The sequence below is a fragment of the Mustela erminea genome, chromosome 1 (genome assembly GCF_009829155.1).
Source record: "Mustela erminea isolate mMusErm1 chromosome 1, mMusErm1.Pri, whole genome shotgun sequence".
Classification (NCBI taxonomy): domain Eukaryota; kingdom Metazoa; phylum Chordata; class Mammalia; order Carnivora; family Mustelidae; genus Mustela; species Mustela erminea.
In genome coordinates this window covers 139,674,251-139,699,802 of record NC_045614.1, presented here as the reverse complement: position 1 = coordinate 139,699,802, position 25,552 = coordinate 139,674,251, and the positions used below count along the sequence as shown (strand labels likewise).

The following is a 25,552-nucleotide window of genomic DNA, read 5'->3' as shown; positions in this document are numbered from 1 at the left end:
TTCAGCAGCATTTTACTAAGCATCTACTATAATGCATGCAGTGCACGCTACTAGGTACTGGAGACAGATGTCAAAGAAGTCTCCATTCTCCTGGACCTTAGAAGGAATGGCAGTGAGGCCACAGCCTATGGTGACAGGAGAGCCTAAAACAGGGCCTGGCCGAGGCTGGGAGGTCAGAAAGGCTTCCCTGCAGAAAGGACCTTCACTCTGGGGTCTGAAGGAGGAGTTGAAAGCTAGACAAGTGAAGAAGTAAGTTTTGTGAGCAAAAACGCAAAGATCAGCCGAGCCGCAGCATAATGAGGGAGGGGAAGAGTAGGTTGAGGCTGGCAAGGCTGACGGGCACCAAAGAGGGAGTCCTGGATCTGGGGAGTGGGGTCTCAGGACCTGGACAGCATCAGTCGTGTCAGGTGAGAGGGTAGACATCAGGGTAAGGAGCACCAAGGGGCTGTCTAAGCCACAGTGCACTCTTGGGAGCTACCAGCGTGTGGACAGGAGTGGAAGCTGTTGGAGGGTGAAACCACTTCACGCTAAGCCAACGAGCCTTAAGTGTGAAATTTGAATACCCCTTTGACACCAAGAGTTGGAACTTACAAAAACCTCAGACACACTTGCTGAGAGAAACGAGTCCTAAGAAAATACAAAGTATCACAGAGCCTCTGGGATGACTTTTCATTTACACAGTACAAAAAGACAAACTTGCATTTTTTTAACCTGTTTTGATACACGTGAAATAGAAAGGCTTTGTGACTACAAATGCAATCGCTAATAATGATTACTGTGGTCCAAGAAAAAAAAACCTGGATCTTTTGTGCAACTAAATGAAATAATTATGTTGCCCTTAAAGAACCCTGAATTTACTCATGGAAAGACATTTCATCCTCCCATCAATCTCTGTGCATATATTAGGCACAGAGTAGAAAAAGACAATTGGGAAAATGAGAGAGCAGGGGAAAATTAATTATAATTATGGAAATGCAGCTTAAAGAACAAAGGCTTAAATTTGTAACACCGGTCTAAGGGGAAATAATTCTCATAAGCAACCATTTAAAACGTGAGAAGTCTGCAAATCTGAAGGAAACGTTGACTGTTTATTAGACATGTTATTTCTTCTTTCTAATTTAGTAATCAGAAAATTGGTATTCCCAAGCATAAAGGAATAAAACAATCAAGGGCCTTTCTGCTTGGTTGGACTCCCAATGGCCACGGTTTAAGAGAAAGAACTTGAGTCCAACAGGAAGGGCCTGCCATGGTTCTCACTTAAAGGCAACAGGCACATTACTTCTTTTTCTTTTTTTTTTTTTGCTTTTCATAATTTAACTTTTATTGAAACATAAGCAGTAATTGCAGTTGATGATTATGTTTATCTATTTAATAAAAGTATATTAAAAATTATAATTAAAAAAGCTTGGTTCTAAATTAATTATACCTATGACCATAATCAACTTTTTTTAAGATTATTTATTAGTTTATTTATTTATTTAACAGAGAGCGAGAGATCACAAGTAGGCAGAGAGGCAGGCAGAGAGAGAGCAGGAAGCAGGCTCCCTGCTGAGCAGGGTCAGGTCCCAGGACCCTGAGATCGTGACCTGAGTGGAAGGCAGAGGCTTAATCCACTGAGCCACCCAGGTGCCCCTAATCAACTTTTCCTCTTCTTTTTTTTTTTTTTTTTGTTTTATTTTTTTCAGTGTTCCAAGATTGTGTATGCACCATACCCAGTGCTCCATGCAATACGTGCCCTCCATAATCCCACCACCAGGCTCACCCATTCCCCGAAACCCATCCTTTCTAAAACTCTGTTTCTCAGAGTCAACAGTCTCTCATGCTTCATCTCCCCCTACAATTTCCCCCAATTCATTTTTCCTTTCTTTCTCCTAATGTCCTCCATGTTATTCCTTATGCTCCATGAGAAAGTGAAACCATATGATAACTGACTCTCTCTGTTTGACTTATTTCACTCAGGGTAATCTCCTCTGCCTTATCCATGTTGATACAAAAGTTGGGTATTCATCCTTCCTGAGAGAGGCATAATACTCCATTGTATATATGGACCATATCTTCTTTATCCATTCATCTGTTGAAGGGCATCTCAGATCTTTCCACAATTTTGCAACTGTGGCCATTGCTGCTATGAACATTGGGGTACAGATGGCCCTTCTTTCCACTACATCTGTATCTTTGGGATAAATACCCAGTAATGCAATTGCAGGGTCATAAGGTAGCTCAATTTTTTTTTTTAAGATTTTATTTATTTATTTGACAGAGAGAGATTACAAGTAGGCAGAGAGGCAGACAGAGAGAGGGGGGAAGCACTCCCTAATGAACAGAGAGCCCAATGTGGGGTTCGATCCCAGGACCCTGGGACCATGACCTGAGCCAAAGGCAGAGGCTTTAACCCACTGAGCCACCCAGGTACCCCAGTAGCTCTATTTTTAATTTCTTAAGGAATCTCCACACTGTTTTCCAAAGTGGCTATACCAACTTGCTTTCCTAACAACCGTGTAAGAGGGTTCCCCTTTCTCCACGTCCTCTCCAACACTTGTTTCTTGTCTTGTTAATTTTGGCCATTCTAACTGATGTAAGATGGTATCTCAATGTGGTTTGTTTGTTTTTTTTTACTTTTTTATTTTTTATAAACATATATTTTTATCCCCAGGGGTACAGGTCTGTGAATCGCCAGGTTTACACACTTCACAGCACTCACCAAAGCACATACCCTCCCCAATGTCCATAACCCCACCCCCCTTCTCCCAACCCCCCTCCCCCCAGCAACCCTCAGTTTGTTTCGTGAGATTAAGAGTCACTTATGGTTTGTCTCCCTCCCAATCCCATCTTGTTTCATTTATTCTTCTCCTACCCTCAATGTGGTTTTGATTTGAATTTCCCTGATGGCTAACGATGATGAACATTTTTTCATGTGTCTCTTAGTCATTTCTATGTCTTCTTTGAAGAAGTGTCTGTTCATGTCTCCTACCCAATCTCCTGCCCACATGATTACCTGTTTTTTGGGTGTTGAGTTTGAGGAGTTCTTTATAGATCTTGGATATCAGCCCTTTGTCTGTAGTGTCATTTGTGAATATCTTCTCCCATTCCGTGGGTTGCCTCTCTGTTTTGTTGACTGTTTCCTTTGCTGTGCAGAAGCTTTTTATCTTGATGAAGTCCCAAAAGTTCATTTTCGTTTTTGTCTCCTTTGCCTCTGAAGACATGTCTTGAAAGAAGATGCTGTGGCCGATGTCGAAAAGGTTACTGACAGGCTCATGACTTCTAACTACTAAAGCTAAATAAAGCTTCAAAGACTGAACATTGTTACTTCTCGTCCATCTGGGCTTCCCAAATATCCGGATCTTCTGTTTGCCATCTTGCACTCTACCCAGATCTTTTCGTCCCCTTGTCATTAGAGAATGTGAGTAGCCCCGACATAGAAAGCATAACAATAAAGATCACAGTGGATTCAGTTACTCAGCAAAATCTCCCCATCATTAGATTCTCGAATGGGGAAAAGCGGCTAAGACAACTCAGCACGTACTTATACGAATCTAGATCATTGCTTGGTTCTGATCAACCCAGCTACATAAACTTGCACAAAGCAAATACAATGAAGAACACCAGAACCTCTGGGGAAATTAAGTCACCCAAATTCAAAATCTTAGTGGGCAAAATCCAGAGTAGAGTAGCTGTGGAGGGGCCCAAGGGGTTAAAGGGATAGCGCTCCCCAGTCAAAGTCATATTCCCTGAACCCCTATTCTCTGTACAGCCTCAAGCCTGGAGTGCCAGGATGGCAGTCTTGAGGAATGAAATCAGAGGAAGTACCCCTCCCCTCCAGAGACAAGCAGGGGAAGAGCTACCAAAGAATGATTCAGAGATTTCTATAGGCTTGTGGGAGTCACCCATTTAACAGTGTGAGAAGAGACAAGAGAGACTATAGTCAGTAGGTCTGGGAAGAGCAGGCAGAATGACATCTTGTGAACAAACACAGAGATAAGAAAAGGGCCAGGACCAGATAGTTGCCCCAGTGTCCCGGGGAAAGGGAAGCCACACCTCAGCCAGAATTCGGAAGGGACAATGGGTGGGGTTGGAGGGAGCCAGGTCCTGGTCCTCTCTGAAAGAGTCCCTGGTGAGGGGCCAAGTGAAATTAACATTCACAGAGGATGGACCCAGAGGGAGTCTGGATCACCTCCCCACCACCAACAGACAAATCGGGTGCCCGGCTGTGGCTTCTAGAACTTTGCTTTTCATCTCTCTTCCTTCTACCAAAACCTGAAGAGCCAGGCCTGAATTCCTCAAGGGGAAGAGGTATAGCAGAGTTCCCTGAGCCTCCACCCTCAAACCCCATCAGGCAGCTCAGGCCTGTGCCAGGGAGGTCAGGAAGGAGACGGAACATGAATGAGTTTGAGATGAATGTTGTAAATTAGATCAGACCCTCAACAACCAAAAAGTAGTCAGAAAGTAATAGAAACCACCCAAGATGTTGCGAAGAGTACTTTTTTAAAAGCATTTGCTGGAGGGCACCTGGATGGCCCAATGGGTTAAAGCCTCTGCCTTTGGCTGGGGTCATAATCCCAGGATCCTGGGATCGAGCCCCACATCAGGCTCTCTGCTTTGCAGGGAGCCTGCTTTCTCCTCTCTCTCTGCCTGCCTCTTTGCCTACTTGTAATCTCTGTCAAATAAATAAATAAAATATTTTTTAAAAAAATAAAATAAAAGCATTTGCTGGAGATGGCACCCGGGTGGCTCAGCTATTGAGAGCATCTGCCTTAAGTCCTGAGATCAAGCCCCGCATCAGGCTGCCTGCTTGGCGGGGAAGCCTGCTTCTCTCTCTCCCACTCCCTCTGCTTGTGTCCACCCCTCACCTTGCTGTCTCTCTCTCTCTCTCTGTCAAACAAATAAATAATATCTTCTTTTTAAAAAAAAAGAGCAATCATTGGAGAAAAATGAAACAATTTCTTGTATATGCTACACTCAATTGAGAATATGCCATAAACCAGCCACAGATGGAAAGTCCATCATAGAGAAATACAAAAAAGAAATGAACCTCAAATTTTAAAATGTAAAGTAAGTAGCATTTCATTGAGAGTTTCCTTGAGAATTTTTCTGAAAGTCTGGGAAATGAAGGAATAGCACATGTTCCCAAAAAGCTAAAAAAAAATTTTGTTTCATAACAGCTCATATTAAAAGGTTATTTCTGTTGTGTTATAACGAGTACATAAGTATCCACTTTTGTAAGGCTGGCTGTAATTTATCCCGACAACGGAAAGAGGAAAGTGCGTAAATCAATTTGGTCAGTTAATTCAGAGCAAATTTTCCAATTATCCTCCACTTAAAGTGGGATGAGGAGAGAAGGTTAAAAATCAAATAAAAAAATTTTAAACACAAGCACTTAGAAAGAAGTGTTTAAGTCGTTTGTCCTAAATCATGGCATTTTGCTGACATGGCAACTTGATCCCAGAGGGAGAAACTCACCCAAAGCAACCCAGCTGGAGGGCAGCCCCCGAAACATGCCACACCTAGGTCAGGCTCGTTCTGCTTCTGCCCAGGCCTTTAGTAACACTGGCATATTTTCGAGGGGCACCAGAACATCACAGACCTGAAGGAATACCTCACTAGATGCCTTCTGCCTTGGTGGCCATCCTTTGGGGATGAGGGATGGGGGAGGGGAAACTTGAGAAGTGGGCTAAAGAGGAATTTATTGGGGGAGGCTGTTCCAGAATTACTTCTATTATAAAAATGACTGGGGGCACCTGAGTGACTCAGTGGGTTAAAGCCTCTGCCTTCGGCTCAGGTCGTGATCTTGGGGTCCTGGGATCAGGCCCCGCATCAGGCTCTCTGCTCGGTGGGGAGCCTGTTTCCGCCCCCCCCCCCCCCGCCTGCCTCTCTGCCTACTAGTCATTTCTGTCTGTCAAATAAATACATAAATAGTCTTTTTAAAAATGAATAAATAGGGACGCCTGGGTGGCTCATTTGGTTGGACGACTGCCTTCGGCTCAGGTCATGATCCCGGAGTCCCAGGATCGAGTCCCACATCAGGCTCCTAGCTCCATGGGGAGTCTGCTTCACTCTCTGACCTTCTCCTCGCTCATGCTCTTTCTCACTGTCTCTCTCTCAAATAAATAAATTAAATCTTTTAAAAAATTTTTTAAAAATAAAAATAAAAAATAAAAATGAATAAATAATAAAATAAAATTAAAAAGACTCAATACATTTTTTCCCTTATGACCTATCTTCTTTTTTTTCCCAACCTCTCTCTCAACTCATGCTTGAAATTTTTTGCATGCAGTGTTCCTCTCCCAAGAGACAATACTTTTTTTTAAGTAATCTCTATTCCCAGTGTGGGGCTTGAACTCATGACCTCAAGATCAAGAGTTGCACACTCTACCAACTAAGCCAACCACATGCTCCCAAGAGGTAATACTTTTCAGCTTAATGATGCTTGCAAAATTTTGACTATCATTGTATTAATAGTAATTCTATGTGTACTCATATTTTCTGGACCTAGAAGATGTTTATACAATCATTGGATGGAAAAATTAAGCTTAGTAATGACACTAATATAAAATCTAGTAATGCCCCCAAGCCCCAGAAGCTGCTGCTGAATTCATAATGCATTAATAAAACAGCCTCATTAATGAGAACCATAATTCCCTTCTGCATAAGTTCACTGTCCTTTCATATACACCAGGCAGGACCTGGCATTCTTCCTTCTTTTTCTAGTATAGATGGAATTCCAGTGTAGGGGGAGTGAACTTTTCCATTCTTCTTTTTTGAATATAAAGACATTTGTCCTGAAAGCTTGCATATCAGTCCTAACTACTAATCTCTCCATGGTCAGAACTCACGGGTGTTTATGGGCGCATGCATGCTTGGACGTGCACGTGTGCACGCACACACACACACATCTTCTCCCTAAAGAGAAACATAATGTTCTGCCAGTGCAAAACTAACTACAAAGTTTACAGTCAAATGATAATATTACCTCCTTCTGATGACCATGGTTCCAGCCTTTCCTTCCTGCATCTTGGCCTGAAGGACACTCTCATTCACTACATACCCACCCTGATGTCTGACTACACAGGGACCTCAAGCACTATTGCTAGCGGGAACTTTGGAAGCTGGCAAAACGCTCACTTTTTATTCTTTTTTAATATTTTATTTATTTATTTGACAGACAGAGATCACAAGCAGGCAGAGAGGCAGGCAGAGAGAGAGAGGAGGAGGCAGGCTCCCTGCTGAGCAGAGAGTCTGATGTGGGGCTCGATCCCAGGACTCTGAGATCATGATCTGAGCCGAAGGCAAAGGCTTAACCCACTGAGCTACCCAGGCACCCCTACGCTCACTTTTGAGAGAGGGAAACTGAGGAACCCCCCCAGGGACAAAGGCAACACAAGTTAGTAGTGAAACTAGAAACAGAACTAATCTCCAGATTTTCACTTAAAGCCTACTTTCTTTTACAAACTGGTAGTCAAGTTTCTAAACTCCCATCACTAAGAAGGCCTCTGGCCAAGAAAGGGAGGTCAGACAAAAAGCAATTCATTACATTAATTAACTAAGTTAATTAGTTGCATTAGAGGGTTGCTTGAGGCAAAGTAAGAATACATATAAGGCACTTTTTGAAAAGACATATTACACACTTAATAAGAGAACTATCCTTCACTCTATCCCTGGGTAGTAAGAGATACTCATAATTCAGTTCAAAACCTTCCTACTCTAGATTTGTGATGGTCATTCAGAAACATTCACTGTAACATGATAACAACAGAAATAAATGTCAGTGTAAGTTGGAATGATACCATAATAATTTATAGGAAAGCAATTAATAATTCTTTCCAACATCACAATTATAACTAGCGGTGCATAAAAACAAAAGTTAAGTCACCTCTAAATTTATTCTATTAAGAAACTCAAATGTGTGGAATAACGTATGTGCATAAAAAATTATATATATTAATTATAAATACATTGATTACTGTTTTTAAGAATCTGTCCCAAGTCAGAAAAAAATGCCACAATTCACTACAACCAAGAGAAACAAGAGACAGTGTAGGTAATTTTCAAGTAAGAATAATTCGTGGAAGTACAATCTGTTAAAACAAGATTCCAAGGCACATGCCTGGCTCAGTTAGTAGAGCATGTGATTCTCGATCTCAGGGTTATAGGTTCGAGCTCCAAATTGGGTAAAGAAATTGCTTAAAGGGGCGCCTGGGTGGCTCAGTGGGTTAAAGCCTCTGCTTTCGGCTCGGGTCATGATCCCAGGGTCCTGGGATCGAGCCCTGCTTCGGGCTCTCTGCTCGGCAGGGAGACTGCTTCCTCCTCTTTCTCTGTCTGCCTCTCTGCCTACTTGTGATCGCTGTCTGTCAAATAAATAAATAAATAAAATCTTTTTTAAAAAATAAAAAATAAATTGCTTAAAAACAAAATCTTAAGGGGCGCCTGGGTGGCTCAGTGGGTTAAGCCGCTGCCTTCGGCTCAGGTCATGATCTCAGGGTCCTGGGATCGAGTCCCGCATCGGGCTCTCTGCTGAGTGGAGAGCCTGCTTTCCTCTCTCTCTCTCTCTGCCTGTCTCTCTGTCTACTTGTGCTCTCTCTCTGTCAAATAAATAAATAAAATCTTAAAAAAAAAAAAATCTTAAAAAAAAAAAAGATTCATATAACACAAATCATTCTTTGCCCAAATTTTTCCCCCCTATTTCAAACATAACAGGTGAATAAAAGCCAAGTACAGACAAACATCAGCAATTAACTTCTTCAGGAGGTACACAGTCCCTTCAGATCATTAGATTCCCTAAGAATCTGGCCAAAGGACAGATGAGTGGGAAATAAAAAACAGATTTTCATAATTCCTATCAGGGCTGCTCTCATCACTGAACACAGAACCATGTCAATTCAACCAGGTCATTTTTGTCAGCCAATACAGATCATTTTTTAACTTTTCCAGCCATTCCATTCCTACCATTAGCATTGTTGCAAAGAGGAAAGAGAAGATAAAATAATGGACAGAAACAGACTATTAACAGTGTTTATCTTTGGGTTGTGGGTTTATGGGTAATGAAAACATACCACCACCTCCATACTCAGAAAATGAGGCTATGAATATGCTTTTGGAACTGTGGAACAGTATACAAATGTTACTTTTTGCTTTTTTATTACTTTTGTTACTTTTTGTTACAAATGTTACTATTTTACTTTTTGTTTTGTTTTGTTTTGTTTTTGTTTTGTTTAGGGTGCCTGGCTGGCTCAGTGGGTTAAGCCAGTGCCTTAGGCTCAAGTCATGATCCCAGGGTCCTTGGATCGAGTCCCGCATCGGGCTCTCTGCTTGACGGGGAGACTGCTTCTCCCCTCCACTCTCTCTCTGCCTGCCTTCCTGCCTACTTGTGATCTCTGTCTGTCAAACGGGTAAATAAAATCTTAAAAAAATAAAAATAAAAATAATGTTAAATATTTTATTTATTTATTTGTCAGAGAGAGAGGACAAGCAGGCAGAGAGGCAGGCAGAGGCAGAGAGAGAAGCAGGCTCCCCGCTGAGCAAGGAGGGCAATGCGGGACTCAATCCCAGGACCATGGGATCATGACCTGAGCCAAAGGCAGTGGCTTAACCGACTGAGCCACCCAGGCATCCCTGTTTTACTTTTTTAAAAAAGTGATTTTTTACTTTTATTGATCACTGTAGCCCATATAGTCCATTTTTCATGTAGCTCTTTCCTCCCCAGACTATTGCTTAAACCTGTATGTAAGGAGTCCAACAAGCACAATTTGCACAACAAAGTCTGCATAGTCTAAAAGTCTATTATCTTGCAGCAGAAGTGGCTTTTTTCTGTTTATAATGGAACAAATTTTCTTTCTTTTTGTTTGGTTTGATTTGGTTAAATGAGAAGAGCTCTCAGCATAAACAGGGAGAAACCAAGCATCCTACTTGAGAAACCAAGTAGGCAAAAAGCATCCAAACTCATATCCCATATTCCAGAAGCCCCTTCCAAAGGTATCAGACATTTCTGACCCAACAAGTCCTGCCTTCTCTCTTCTCTCAGGCATGCTCTGAAATCCTCTACACAGATACTGTCTCTAGAGCTCCCCTGGCTTAAAATGTACAAGACTCCTCACAAATCTCCATTAAGTTAAATAAGTTCCTATCTTAACAGACAGACGTTCATTTTTGCAGAGGTAAACAAAGAGGAGGAGTAGAGACATCAGTTTCCCGAATTACATATCCTTAGGCACAGAAATCCAAAATGGTGGGTGCCTGGGTGGCTCAATGGGTTAAAGCCTCTGCCTTCTGCTCAGGTCATGATCCCAGAGTCCTGGGATCGAGTTCCGCACCAGGCTCTCTGCTATGCAGGGAGCCTGCTTCCTCCTCTCTCTCTGCCTGCCTCTCTGCCTACCTGTGATCGCTGTCTGTCAAATAAATAAATAAAAATCTTTAAAAAAAAAAATCCAAAATGGTATTTTACACTATCAGAAATACTTATAGCTACTGCCTTATTATAAATGAATACAATCATAATTCTAATTTGCTTTCATCCTTTCAATCTTGGGAAAATCTGGTATCTCTAATTCCTTGAAAACCGCAGCTCTAACATGTAAGCAACCAATTCATATTTTAAGTATTCTACTGCCCCCTTGTGTATCTCATGTTCAGTGAAAAGGTACCTCCCAAAAATTACTGTTGGAATTCTCAGAAGTACTTCAATAGAATCTCAGGTATTAGAACTATAGACAACCTCGAGATCATCAACACCAGCAGGCTCATTTCACAGGGAGAGAACGAGGCTCTCAAAGGATTATACCATTTGCTCCACATCATAACACAGCTACTTAATAGGAGAGCAACTACTACTGGATAGAACTTAAGCTTCTGAGTGCTGATTTCTCTGCCAAAAGGGAGATAGCTGTCTGGAACAAAAGAAATAATGGCATTTTGGAGTTAGAAAGATCAGAGTTTGAAATTTAGATCACCGTTTCACAAATTCCCTGAACCTCAGCTTCCTCCACATGAAAAGGGATGAACATTAACCCGTGCAAAGATGTTGAACCGAAGCAATACGAGCGTTCATCAAGCCTTCAGCATGATATGATAATATACTAAGCGGTAATCCAACTATAAAAATGCACAGAAAATTGTTTTTAAGTCGTTAAGCCTTTGAGATCTCTGGACAAAGGCATTCTAAAATACTATATGAAAGCACTTAAATCTGAACTTTATCTAATTAGATGCAAAATAAATCTTGAAAAAATAAAGGTACTTTTTCTAACTCCTTCGTTTCTTCACTTACCATATTTGTTCTTTTTTTATTACAAATAAAAACTTGTAACAGAAAATACCTCATAGCAAATGCTGTGTGTGTGTGTTTGTGTTTGTGTGAGAGATAGAGAGAGAGAGACAGAGATGAAGCAATGAACAGAAACTTTAGATGAGGTTCACAGAAAAACAGAGTGGAACTCAGGGCCACAGGATAAGGTCACAACTCCCCTTTGCTAATGAGTCATTCACCTGCAAGATACTGCAATGCCAGGAGAGCCAGTCTGGAAAGGTAGAGGCAGGATTTAGTTTTGACCTTGATAATAATTAACTAGGTCAACTTGGGACAGTCATTTCATCTCTGCTTCCCTTTCTTGACCTGTGAGATAAAGTACTCCTTACCCTAGAAAAGTCCTATAGTGGGATAGCATAATGAATGTGAAAAAAGAAAAAAAAAATTGTAACTTCTTAAGTACTTTTTTTTTAAAGATTTATTTATTTATTTATTTATTTGACAAGCAGAGATCACAAGTAGGCAGAAAGGCAGGCAGAGATAGAGGGAAGCAGGCTCCCTGCCGAGCAGAGAGCCCCATGTGGGGCTCGATCCCAGGACCCTGGGATCATGACCTGAGCTGAAGGCAGTGGCTTAACCCACTGAGCCACCCAGGTCCCCAACTCTTAAGTACTTTAATAAAGTAAGTAAGTCCGAGCTTCTCTTAAACTTAACTTAAAGCAATAATAAAGCATTAGTCTGTCACCAAATCAGGAAAAAAGAACTAAACTTGGAAAGTCGAAGGCAGCTGAGATTATAAGATTGTTAAACAGCACTCTGATCCCTGGGAAATTTCTCCTTCTACACTCTACATCTCCCCCAGCTTTTGATGGAGATTGCTCCAAAAATACTGACCACAAGTAAATCTTTGACTCTTAAATAAATTTCACTCAAGAATATCCCGATAGCAGGATTGACAGAGCTTATCCCTGACTATGTATCACAAAACACACACGCCAGCAGGGGAAAAGCAATTCATCTTAGTTTGCGGGGAGGAATGACAAGTCTCGATTCCTCTCTGATTGGTGGCTGCAGTAAGGCCACCTGAGAATGACAGGTTAGGGCTCTGAATGGCTCTGTGGCCTGACAGTACACACATGCCATGCTGGTAACAAGCAGACTGATGACTTGCATTTATTAACTGAACACTTACTATGGGTTGAGCCTCCCAAAATTTCAGACATCAGAAAGGATAGGATTGGAGTTGACAGCATAAAGGAGGAAAGGCACTGATCTAAACTAATTTGTAAGGAAGAAAGTGGTAACCCCATTATGGTTATTGGGGCAGGCACATTGCTTATACCTGGAGGGGATGAGACCAGTGGATGAGACCAATTTGCTTCTCAGGCAAATTATCCATAAATGAGTTAACTTGAGCTCTTGGTTCAACCCAACAACGACACCATATTTGCATCCAGGGCGCTGGAATAAAAGTGCTGTCAGAAATAAACTAAAAGCTCCAACTTCACAAACACAAAAGGCAGCTCACCATGAAATACACTGTTGTCCACCAGAAAATGCCTGCGGTACTGCACACAGTTTCTTTTCTCCAAGTTCCAGTAGCTCATTGTCAGGAGATTGCTGGCACAGCATCAAAACCAAATTGCTCTGTCGAGGGAAACAGAGGGAGACAAACATGAGGAAAATGGCAGCCACACGCTCACCGTGGTAACATAATGCATCAGTTACCCGGCATGATGAGGCAACACAGGCCCCATACAACTTCTCCAAACGTGGAACTGGGATCCCCTAAGTCCTAAGAAGTTTCCCACAAGTCTTCCCAGAGGGTAGGACGTCACTTAACACACCACGGACAGTAGCTTTTTCAAACAGCACCTTTTGGGATTCAGTCATTACCATCTCAAGGGGGGAATAAATCTACAACCAGAGAATAAGTTTCAGGACGGGCTGATGTGCTCCAGGCCTCGCTCATGTTTGGCCAGGACCAAAACCAGGCAAAGCCGATGACTTCTCAGGAAGTTTCATCTCTAGGAGGAAAGGTAACCATCATTCCCAGTTCCTGAATTTTGGCTTAGTACCCCTCTGGCAGACTGTGCAATCAATCCTTAGGCATCTTAGAAATTATAACAATGTCTGTGTAGCCATGGATAAGCCAAACAGGTAAGAAAGCTTGCCTCCCTCTTTTGGTTTCACTGGTGGCCCATTCAGGACCATTAAGGCCTGGCTCAGCGCACACTACACTCACTGGTGTAAGGAGAAATGGGCACAGGTCTCAAGCCGTGCAGACAAGAAGCGGTGCCTGCCCCTCCGTCAGGCTTGCCCCAGCACAGAGAGCACAATGCTAACTAGAGCCAGCATTTGAAAAGCAGAGATCTGAGCTGATGAATTAAACTCCTCCAAAAGCTGATGTGCATAACCCTGAACAAGGCCCCCATTGTTCACAGGATTTGGCTAAAGCAACTTTTCAGAATTCCAGCTCCTTTCCTGGTCACAGAATAAAGCCAGGCAACACCAAGCAGGGCCAGCACGAAGAAAAACCCACAGGTGGGAAACGATTTGTTATCTGTCCTATTAGAACAATGTAGAGTTTTGTAAAGATACTCCAGGATGAAGTCAGCCACTTGGTGAAAAAAATAAATTATCAGAGCTTTGTCTATTCATCAATGGAACAATTGGTGAAGGCTCCTAACGCTTTTGCCAGAGCTTCTCCTTGGCTCAAAGGCTCCTTCTTAACCCTCTCCAGCAGCAATCTCACCTGACTCCAACATATCCATTTTTGTTCTGGCTTCATGCCTCACTCCCACCTGGCTAAGTCTGGCTTAGTCGCTCCTACTTCCTCAGGCTGAAGATAAGTCCTACCAGGGGTGCCTGGGTAGCATCTGCCTTTGGCTCAGGTCGTGATCCCAGAGTCCTGGGATCGAGTCCCACATTGGGCTATCTGCTCAGCGGGGAGTCTGGTTCTGCTGCTCCCACTGCTTGAGCTTGCTCACTTGCTCTGTCAAATAAATAAACTCTCTAGGGACGCCTGGGTGGCTCAGTCAGTTAAGCCACTGCCTTCAGCTCAGGTCATGATCCCAGGGTCCTTGGATAGAGTCCCACATCGGGCTCCCTGCTCAGCGGGGAGCCTGCTTCTCTCTCTGCCTCTGCCTGCCACTCTGCCTGCTTATGGGCTCGCTCTCTCTCTCTCCCCCCGCCCCACCACAAATAAATAAATAAATAAATCCTTAAATAAATAAATAAGCTCTCTAAAAAGAAAATGAGCCCCACAAATCTAAGTTAAAACCACCTATAGATCCAACTATAAAAGATGACAGCTAACAGTTGATTACTGGAGATAACACCCCCTCCCACTTAATACTGAATACAAAGAGCTCTTCTTTAAAAAAGTATCTTTAGTTATATAAACAAAGTAGTTATATATGCTCATTAATTTTTTTTAAAGTCAACACTGAAATCCATCAAAAATCCTTAAAAATTTAGGGGCACCTGGGTGGCTCAGTGGTTAAGCGTCTGTCTTCAGCTCAAGGCTCCCTGCTCAGCGGGAAGCCTGCTTTCCCTCTCTTCGTCCCCCTGCTTGTGTTCCCTCTCTCGCTGTGTCTCTCTCTGTCAAATAAATCAATAAAATCTTTAAAAAAATAAATCCTTAAAAATTTAAAAACCCTTCTTCCTTCATTCCGTAGTCTCTCTCTTAGAATGACCACTTTTGTTTGGTATGTATCATTCCAGTTCATTTTCTGTGCATTTACATATGTATGTATGTGTGTGTGTGTATACATGTGTGTATAAAATACATATACATACATGCAATTTCAAAGACATCTATATATTTTTTAAATATTTGAGAGAGTACGTGTGCACATAGTGGGGAGAGAGAGAGAATCCTCAAGCAGACTCCCCACTGAGCAAAGAGCCTGATGCAGGGATCAATCCTAGGACACTGGGATCATGACCTGAGCTGTAATCAAGAGTCAGACGTTCAACTGATTGAGCCACCCAGGCACCCCAAAGACATCTATATATTTAATAATACCTTTTTGTAAGAACTGGAAATAATTTTAGTATTATCAATAGTACCTGTTTTCTACAGAAGTATATTGACTATTCATTTATATTTTTTGAAGACTTTATTTATTTGAGGGAGGGAGAAAGAGTGAGCATGAGCTGAGGGGAGGGAAAGAGGCAGAGAGAGAAGCAGACTCCCCACTGAGCAGGGAGCCCCATGTGGGACTCGATCCCAGGACCTGGGGATCACAACTTGAACCACAGGCAGACATGCTCAACTAAGCCACCCAGGTGCCCTGATTATTCATATTAGAAATAATTTGAGTTACATGGAATTAAAGAGAACCCTGTCTGTATTTACGCTCAATTTTCCTTACTCACTTGATCTTATGGTTTCCTGTGTCATTCTTTCCTTTGCATTCTGTTTATTCTCAATCCAGGGAAGGTTAGCAGAATTAGAAGATGAAATAATAATGTGCTTTTGTAAATAATTAGCAAAACAGATGAACATACCTGACTCTTTCTTGGCTTCCTCTTAACCAGATGAAAGAAGGAAAGAAGAGGATATTAACATAAGTGATTCACCCATGCTGCTAGGGAAGGGTAACAGTGGGACTTGAAATCATATCTTCGGATTCCAAACCCAAGATTCTAGCCATCACAGGCTAGAAGGAACTAGACTGTTATACAATATGGTGGGATTTTTTTCTTTTTTTAAGATTTATTTACTTAAGAGAGATCAGAGAGCATGCACACACATGAGTGGGGGGAGGGGCAGAGGGAGAGTAAGAAAAAGAATCTCCAGCAGACTCCCCTCTGAGCACAGAGCTCCCCGTGGGGCTCAATCCCATGACGCTGAAATTATGATGTGACCCCAAACGATGCAGCACTTGCATCCAAACTTAGCTGTTAAATAAAGCTAGCAGGAAACCCAGCCTCAGGAGTCTCAAAGCTGGGATTCCCCAAGGGTTCATGGTCCCATTTGCAAGAACACAATACGTGAAAATATCTACTAAAATGCAGTTTCATTGATTTTTCAAAAAACACCAATTCAGGGGCGCCTGGGTGGCTCAGTGGGTTAAGCCACTGCCTTTGGCTCAGGTCATGATCTCAGGGTCCTGGGATCGAGTCCCACATCGGGCTCTCTGCTCAGCAGGGAGCCTGCTTCCCTCTCTCTCTCTCTCTGCCTGCCTCTCTGTCTACTTGTGACCTCGCTCTGTCAAATAAATAAATAAAATCTTTAAGAAAAAAAAAAATGAAAGAAAAAAATACCAATTCAGATTACATTAGAGATGTGTTTCCATTGCATCATTCACGTAATTTGAAGTTGTTTGGTCAATATTCAAGCAGAAACAGAGATGTTTAAAAATTGACTCAACTTTCCTTTGGGACTTACTGCACCTCACAAGGGGTCCATGGAACATACATGTTACATTTAGAACTCTTCACAGAACACACAGATGCCTAATCCTTGCAACAATTCATAAAATTAATAACTTACAGTAACTAAAAAACTTTAGATAGGGAAGTAACTGGTTTATTAAAACTGGCTTCAGATTCTGCCTCCAGAAAAAGATTAATAAGATTTTTTTTAATGGATGATAAAGTTACAGGAAATGCTATATAAATGCATGTATCTTTTAACAATTTATTTTTACCCATTTTTACAGCTTGAAACACACACGAAAGCTCACAAAACATACATTGTGATGTCACTTACCACCCAGAGACAACTGCCATGTTTACTGTGGCCTCTTTTTTTAAAATATAAATCAGGTCCTACTATGCTGCAATCTACTTTTTTTAATTCAGTAACTTACTAATATATTGTGATACTCTAGCCATATCAACGTATTTCTATAAAATAAATGTAATTTGAAACGGAAATTGTAATCAACTCTACTCAGACTTCACACTCCAAAAAGTCAGTAAGAGGGGCGCCTGGGTGGCTCAGTCAGTTAAGCATCTGTCTTTGGCTCAGGTCATGATTCCAGAGTCCTGGGATCGAGCCAACCGTCAGCGGGGAGTCTGCTTCTCGCTCTGGCCCTCCTCCTGCTGTGCTGTCCCTGTCAAATTAATAAATAAAATCTTAAAAAAAAAAAACTCCATAAGAAATAAGGCAGCCATAAGAAATGAAAGAAGCCAGGTTAAGTACGCAGAGGGGAGTCACCTGTCAGATGAACTATAAATATCCACAAAGTTTACAAGTTCCTAAGTTTGTTTTATGATAAGTCACCTTTATAATCATTCCACATTTGTTTACTTTTGCCATTTTATCTGTAGGTTCGTGACTAAAATTGCCAATGTCAAATTATATGATGCTTAGAAAGCTGTAAGTGTAGGACAGGACAACCTACAAAAAGGGGAATTCCGGATGACACCTTTAAGAAAAGCAGGAAGTATTTTCAGTAACAAGCAAAGATGTTTAAAAACGTTTTTAGCACTCTACAGAGGAAAAAGAAATCCTTTACACAAACAACTGCTTCACAAAAGTCCCCTAAGAAAAAGCGGTACAGTTGCAGGCATTCCGTGAGCTGTTGTCCCCAACCCCCTTCCTCTGGCTCTCCTCTAGAAAGCTCCTTTACGTGCACAGGTGTAGCTGGTGTCTGGCCCAAGCCAGCTCAGGTGGGCGTGTGGCTTAGACCCGCCAAATCAAAGAACAGCATCCCCAGGGCCACAGCCTTTTCAGACCCCTGAGCACCAGGCATAGGGTTCTGTCTGAACTATTGGAAAAACAGTTTTCTGCTGGACTTGAAGTTTTGAGGCCTCGAAACCTAAAGTTCCAGGCACCCATCCTGTCACTACAAGAGGAGGATCTGGGGCGCCTGGGTGGCTCAGTGGGTTAAGCCTCTGCCTTCGGCTCAGGTCATGATCCCAGGGTCCAGGGATGGAGCCCTGCACCCTGCATCCAGCTCTCTGCTCAGCGGGGAGCCTGCTTCCCCTTCCCTACCCCCACCCCCCCACGCCCCTCACCATCCCACTGCCTCTCTGCATACTTGTGATCTATCTCTGTCAAATAAATAAATAAAATATTTAAAAACAAAACAAGGGATCTGTTTGAGGATCTGTGTGAGACTGGATCCATCCCAGAAGAATGAAAAGAAAGGAAGTCCTGCCGGTATCATTGAAGCCACACCTGAAGCTACACCTATCCCTGCCCTTTTTAGGTAAATGAGACAGTACATCCCCTTTTTCGTTTAGTGTTGTTTAACCCACATCACGTTGAGCTTTCTATCACTTGCAACCAAAGAGTCTTGACTGGTGAGATGTGTCAGCAGAGCAAAATGGAAGAAGAGGCCGCCTGGCAATCACAAGCACTCCGTTCTAGCTTCCTCTCTAACAACTGACTCAGGGGGGACAGGGGGCAAGTGTTTTTAACTAGTCCTGAGTTTCAGTATATAATTCTGTATTTTCTGGAGATTTCCTTAGAGATCTACTGCATTCAAGTCCTTTGTTCTGGTAGCAAAGTCTTCCTCATGCCCCTTGAAGGTGTAGGAAGCAAAGCAAAACCTGAAACTTTCTCTTAAGCTTCAGAATTCCCTTAGTGGTTTTTAAATGTGAGGCAAATCTCTATCACTGCTTTAACATGAGTTTTATGAAACACTGCAAATCTATTCAAGTCACTTGAATGGCTTAGTAAAGGGTAACTATTCAGGGCGCCCGGGGGGCTCAGTCATTAAGCATCTGCTTATAGTTCAGGTCATGATCCCTGGGTTCTGGGATCAAGCCCCGCATGGGACTCCCTGCTCGGTGGGGAGTCTGCTTCTCCATCTCCCTCTGCCAGTCACTCCCCCTGCTTGAGTGCTCTCTCTATATACATATATTTCTCTCTCTCCCTGTCAAATAAATAAAAAACAACTATTCAAATTCATAAATGGAAATCAGTTTTAACACTGTGCCAAAGGAATTAAAATAGGAAAATCCTTAAAAGAACTTTGCAGGATGAAGGGAACATTATATATATTTATATAACATATATACATATATATGTATATATAACATAATTGTATATACACACAAAAAAATACATATACAATTTTTAAATTGTTTAATTCCAGTAGAGTTAACATTAGTTACGGGTGTACAATGTAGCGACTCAACAGTTCGGCACATTACTCAGTGCTCATCCGGATAACCCGCTTCACCTACTTCACCAACCCTCCACCTGCCTCCCCTCCGGTAACCCCGTTTGTTCTCCACAGTTAAGAGTCTGTTTTTTGTTTTTCTCTTTTATTCTTTGATTTTTTGTTTCTTAAATTCCACATGTGAGTGAAATCATTTGTCTTTCTCTGACTGGCTTTTATCTCTCAGCATTTCACTCTCTAGATCCATCCATGTTGTTGCTTTTTTGTTTGTTTTTCCTCCCTTAAGTAGAGGGATCTGTCTATGATACGCTGATATGCTGACCACTACTTCTCCCTGTTCACCTACCCCACCTGCTACCACCACAGTCCATTCTCCTTGGCACCCCTCTTCCATAAAAACTGCCACTACCCCTCTCATTCCTCCCATTCTCTCAATATATATTTTGCAAATCACTATGATTTGTACAATATTCCATTTATATCTTGCCTTTTAAAAAAACTGACACTTATTGGAGTGGCTGGGTGGCTCAGTCGGTTGGTTAACCCTCCAACTCTTGGTTTCAGCTTGGGTCATTATCTCAGGTCCTGAGATGGAGCCCCCCTGGCGGGCTCTGCTCTTGTTGCAGAATTCACTTGACATTCTACCTCTACTTCCCTCTCCACCCCCACTCACACCCTGCCCCCCACCCCATGCATGTGCACTCTCTCCCTAGAATAAATAAAACACTTTAGAAACAACAAAATAAAATAAAAACCTAACACAATAGCCCTATGAGTCGTTGATTTTTTTTTTTTTTTAAGATTCCATTTATTTACTTGACAGAGACAGAGCAAGAGAGGGAACACAAGCAGAAGGAGTGAGAGAGGGAGAAGCAGGCCTCCCGCCAAGCAGGGAGCCTGATGCAGGGCTTGATCTCAGGACCCTGGGATCATGACCCGAGATGAAGGCAGACACCCAACAACCGAGCCACCCAGGCGCCCCAAGTCATTGATTATTAAGCACGAGTTCAAAGAGGTTAATAGGACACAACAGGTTGCAAACCCATGTCTTCAGACTCCAAATCCACTGTGTCCTGTCCAACGCTATACTCCGTCCAGCTAAGTTCCTTCCCTGACACTCCGCTTCCCTCTGGAAGGAGCCTAGAGCTGTGGTATTCGTGATAGGCAAGACTCACTCTTCCCATCCCAACCCTTCAATTCAACTCCAGTAGGGGCCAATCAATGAAGGAAAGGAGGCAGGAGGAGAAGCTTAAATGTGACTTCAAAAACCTGCATACCCTGTTCCTCCAGCCAGGAGCCTTTGAAGTAGACAGATTGCAAGGGATCAGAGTCAAGTGTCAGTCCTCTGATTATCAGATAGTGGGAGGTTTCTTTGCAATGAAATTTGAGCGAGCTACTTGGACCAAGTTCGGAAACACCAAGGCCAAATTTGCTGGCCAGCCAGCATTGTGAAAACTGTCTAAGAGATCAGTGTATTCTCCAAATTGCTAGGGGAAGAAGGCTATAGCCCGAAATTAAAACATAATGAATGGGGGCACCTGGGTGGCTCAGTGAGTTAAGCCTGTGTCTTCAGCTCAAGTCATGATCTCAGGGTCCTGGGATCAAGTCCCACATCAGGCTCTCTGCTCAGCAGGGAGCCTGCTTCCTCCTCTCTCTCTCTGACTGTCTCTCTGCCTACTTGTGATCTCTGTCAAATAAATAAAAATCTTTTAAAAAAAACATAATGTATGAACTCACCCTGCTATTGGAAAAGAAATAACTAGCTCACAGGATGTAGTAAGGCATCAAAGGGCAATGGAAGAATGCCTGACTGGAAGTTAAGAGGCTTGAGGTGCAAACCAGTCCTACCTCTAAATTATTAGGTAAATCTCTTCACACCCCTGTACTTCAGCTGCCTCATCTGTGTACAAAAAAGGGGTGGCGGTGAATGAGATGCTCTCTCAGACCTTCTGACCTTTAATATCCCACACTCTATTAATAAGGATTATGGGCAACCCCTCCCCAATATCCCAATCCCTATGTCTTTTTATTTTATTTTATTTTAGATTTATTTGACAGAGAGAGAGGGAACACAAGCAGGGGGAGTGAGAGGGGGAGAAGCAAGCTTCCTGCTGAGCAGGGAGCCCAATTCGGGGCTCGATCCCAAGACCCTGAGACCATGACCTGAGCCAAAGGCAGATGCTTAACAACTGAGCCACCCAGGCGCCCCCGCTTTGCCTTTAATTATGAATTAAAATAGCCCTGAGAAAGCACAGCTTATTCCCATTAGCAGTGTAGCATTTAGCTTATATGGAGAAGTACTGATTTCCCTTTCTTTAAGCCTTGCTGTGAGATAAAAGACATAATTAATAGGCTCTGACAGTAATGTTCATAAAGTAATAAGTGCTTAGAAACAGGAAGGCATGGGGCGCCTCAGTGGCTCAAGTGTCCGACTCTTGATTTCAGCTCAGGTCATGATCTCAGGATCGTGAGATCGAGCCTCTTGTGGAGCTCTGAGTTCAGTGGGGAGTCTGCTTAAGAGATTCTCTCCCTCCCTCTGCCCCTTCCCCTCTAAAATAAATAAATTTTTTAAAAAGACAGGAAGGCCTATGGGAAAAGTTCCCAAAACTGCATCCTGCACCTCATGGCTTTTAAAAACACATTTGGGAATTTCTGTACCCAGGTATCCCTAGAAGTTGAGAATTCAGACCAAACCCAGTTAAAAGCTAAATTTCAAAGAAAGCAGCTCCTCTAGAATTTCTCCACTAATTTTAAGTAAAGAGAATTACACAGTGCAAGGACAGAGTATCAAAGGCCCCATCTCCTCTTCCTTTGGACCAGACCCAACTGCCAGCTTTTCAAGCAGTTCAGAACACTGCCTGGGTGAGCTGTGGGGGGCCCTGGTCAGAGGGGCCCCATTCCACTTCTCTGCTGGCAGGTCACTGTCCTGTATCCACCCCCTCACCCCCTTGTCACAAGCTCCCTCCCTGCCTTCCCACAGGTTTCCAAGCACTGGCAAACTGGTTGTTAAAGGGCTCTGCAAACAGCCTAATTCCAAGCGAGCCCTCTCCCAGCGATGTCCACAAAGGGAAAGAAATAAAAAGGTACTTTGTTCATTTTTTTAAGGCTCGAAGGGGACACCACTAAACCCTAAGTTCCTGATGTATTTTATTTCTTTACAGCAATCAGGAGCTGAATATGCTCTGAGCTAGTTGAGCAATGAGATACAGTCCACCCTCCAAAGAACATGCACACTTCCTTTGAAAAGACTAGTTTAAAATATAGTATGTATCCAGCACTTGACAGAGTCCCTACTTTTTGGTTTAGCAATAGTCTTCTAGAAATATACTATTATAAAAGTAATTAAAGATACAGGCCAAAATGTATACCTAGAAATGTTCACTGCATCATCTCTTATAATACAAAAAAATCAGAACTCTAAATATTCAACTCTTGGGTTAGCTTTGCCAGTCGTGTAGGTAGTTAACAATCGTGTTTGCAAAGGTTTTATAAAAGAGTGTAGAAAAATGTCCATGATAAAATGCTAAATGAAAAAAAAAAAAAAACAGGATATAAAACACCAACTAGGGGCGCCTGGGTGGCTCAGTGGGTTAGGCCACTGCCTTCGGCTCAGGTCATGATCTCAGGGTCCTGGGATCGAGCCCCGCATCGGGCTCTCTGCTCAGCAGGGAGCCTGCTTCCCTCTCTCTCTCTCTCTCTGCCTGTCTCTGCCTACTTGTGATCTCTCTCTGTCAAATAAATAAATAAAATCTTTAAAAAAATAAAAATAAAAATAAAAAAATAAAACACCAACTATTGGGCTTCTGGGTGGCTCAGTGGGTTAAGCCTCTGCCTTCGGCCCAGGTCATGATCTCAGGGTCCTGGGATTGTGCCCTGCATCGAGCTCTCTGCTCAGCGGGGAGCCTGCTTCCTCCTCTCTCTCCACCTGCCTCTCTGCCTACTTGTGATCTCTGTCAAAATAAATAATTTTTTTTTAAAAATCTTAAAAAAAAAAAAACCAACTATGAAAAACAATATTGCATAGAATAATGGATCCTGGGGTGCCTGAATGGTCACTCAGTTCTCTAACTCTTGAATTTGGCTCAGGTCATGATCTCAGGGTCATGAGATCAAGCCCCCAAGTTGGGCTCTGAACTCAGAGCCAAGTTTGCTTGTCCCTCTTCCTGCAGCCCCCCCAAATAAATAAATAAAATCTTAAAAAAAAAATCAATGTTTCACCATTAACAGTGATGTTTGTTGTAGGTTATTTATAAATATTCTTTACCATATTAAGAAAGTTCCCTTGTATTTCAATTTCTTGAACAGTTTTTTACATAACATTAAACTTTTTAACACACTTTCTCTGCACGTGATAAGATCTTTCAGCATTAATCTGCTGTAAATTTACCAAAATCTGGTAAATTTTCTATTTTTAGTATATGTGCTGCCGAAGCGAGCACCTGGTAAATTTTCTAATGTTAAACCAACACTGGGATTCCAGGATGAATCCAATTTGTTCACGATGTATTGTCTTTTCAATACATTGGTGATTTAGCTTGCTCATGTTTTATGATTTTTATGTGTACATTCCTACGTGTTCCTATTGGCCTACAATTTCCATTTCTCATATTGTTCTCAACACTTTTTATTGAGGTTATTACAGCTTTATAACATGGATTTCTAATCCCCAGAAGAATTTATGCGAGTTTGAAATTATCTTTTTCTTGAATGTTTGATAGGAAACATTTGCTCATAAATCCATCTCAGGGGGCACCTGGGTGGCTCAGTTGTTAAGTGTCTGCCTTCAGCTCAGGGGTCCTGGTATCAAGCCCCCCATGGGGCACCCTATTCTGTGGAAAGCCTGCTTCTCCCTCCCACAATCCCCTTGCTTGCGTTTCCTCTCTATCAAATAAAGAAAAATCTAAAAAAAAACCCAAAAACAAAAAACCAAACCTCAGTCTAGACCTTCCTTTACAAAGAAATATTTGGCTACTGGTTTGTTTGTTTTCAACTGGTTTATTTTATTTAAAAATTCTAGGATTATTAAGCCTTCCTATCTTTTCAAATTTAGTTTTGGTAAATTTATATTTACCTAGTAATTCATTAATTTTTTCTAAGCTTTCAAATGTTTTGGCATAAATTAGTTCAGAATACAGTCATTTTAGTATCTAAAACATCTGCTTTCCCAATTCTATAATTGTTTATTTGTACTGTTCTCTTCTATTTAAGTCACTCTCATCATATGTTTATCAAAAACATTACTAGCTCTTATGAAGAGCCAAAATTTGTCATTATTGTTCCTCTGTAATGAATAACATGAAAGTATTACTACTGTTCTTTTCTATTTTCTTTGAATCTCTTTTGCACCCTTTTTGAATCTTCTAAATTCAACATTTAGCTAAGTTTCAGGTTTTCATTTCTTTTTTTTTTTTTTTTTTTACGATTTTATTTATTTGATAGACAGAGATCACAAGTAGGCAGAGAAGCAGGCAGAGAGAGAGGAGGAAGCAGGCTCCTGCCGAGCAGAGAGCCGGATGTGGGGCCTGATCCCAGGACCCTGGGATCATGACCTGAGCCGAAGGCAGAGGCTTTAACTCACTGAGCCACCCAGGCGCCCCAGGTTTTCTTTTCTAATATAAGCATTTATACACGCTTTAGCTTCTTTCCCCAACCCTGAATTTTGACCCATAATATTTTTCTTACCTTCTATCTATCGTCATGAAAATCAAAGTATTTTTATCTTCTAGTAATTAGAAGTAATTAGAAGATAAAAATACTTTGATTTCCATGATGATTTCTTCTCTGATGAAAAGGTCATTTTGAAGCATTTCTATGATTATTCATAGTTATATTTTTAATCAGTTTTGAGCTTAATTGCATTGTGGTCACAGATACGGTCTGTATGACACAATTATTTAGTAATTGCTAAGACTTCAGGGTGACTGGGTGGCTCAGCTGGTTAAGCGTCACCTCAGGTCATGATCCCAGGGTCCTGGAATAGAGCCCCACATGGGGTGCTCTGCTCAGCGGGAATCTGCTTCTCCCTCTCCCTGCTGCTCCCTCTGCTTGATACTCTCTCCCTCTGTCAGGTAAATAAATTAAATCTTTAAAAAATTGTAACTGTACAATTTAAATAATTGTAAGACTTGCCTGGTAACAAAGTTTGAATGTTTTTTTTTATAAATGTTCTAAGTGTATTTGGAAAAAATGCATAGTCTGCAGTTTTGAGATAGTGATTTTCATGCCTATC

At 41.9% G+C, this 25,552-nt stretch overlaps 1 protein-coding gene across 9 annotated transcripts in view; it reads right to left on the bottom strand.

Annotated features, from left to right (window-relative positions):
• Nucleotides 1-25,552, bottom strand: part of PLCH1 (phospholipase C eta 1) — a 223,850-nt gene that overhangs the window by 178,646 nt on the left and 19,652 nt on the right. For 8 of the 9 annotated variants that reach the window (XM_032344188.1, XM_032344197.1, XM_032344180.1 and 5 more), the window contains one exon: nt 12,765-12,883. In XM_032344188.1, coding sequence (XP_032200079.1) covers nt 12,765-12,843 — 79 coding nt within the window. In that variant the 5' untranslated portion in view covers nt 12,844-12,883. Of the gene's footprint in view, nt 1-12,764; nt 12,884-25,552 lie in introns of those variants that run through there. The other variant, XM_032344218.1, reaches the window with a different exon arrangement.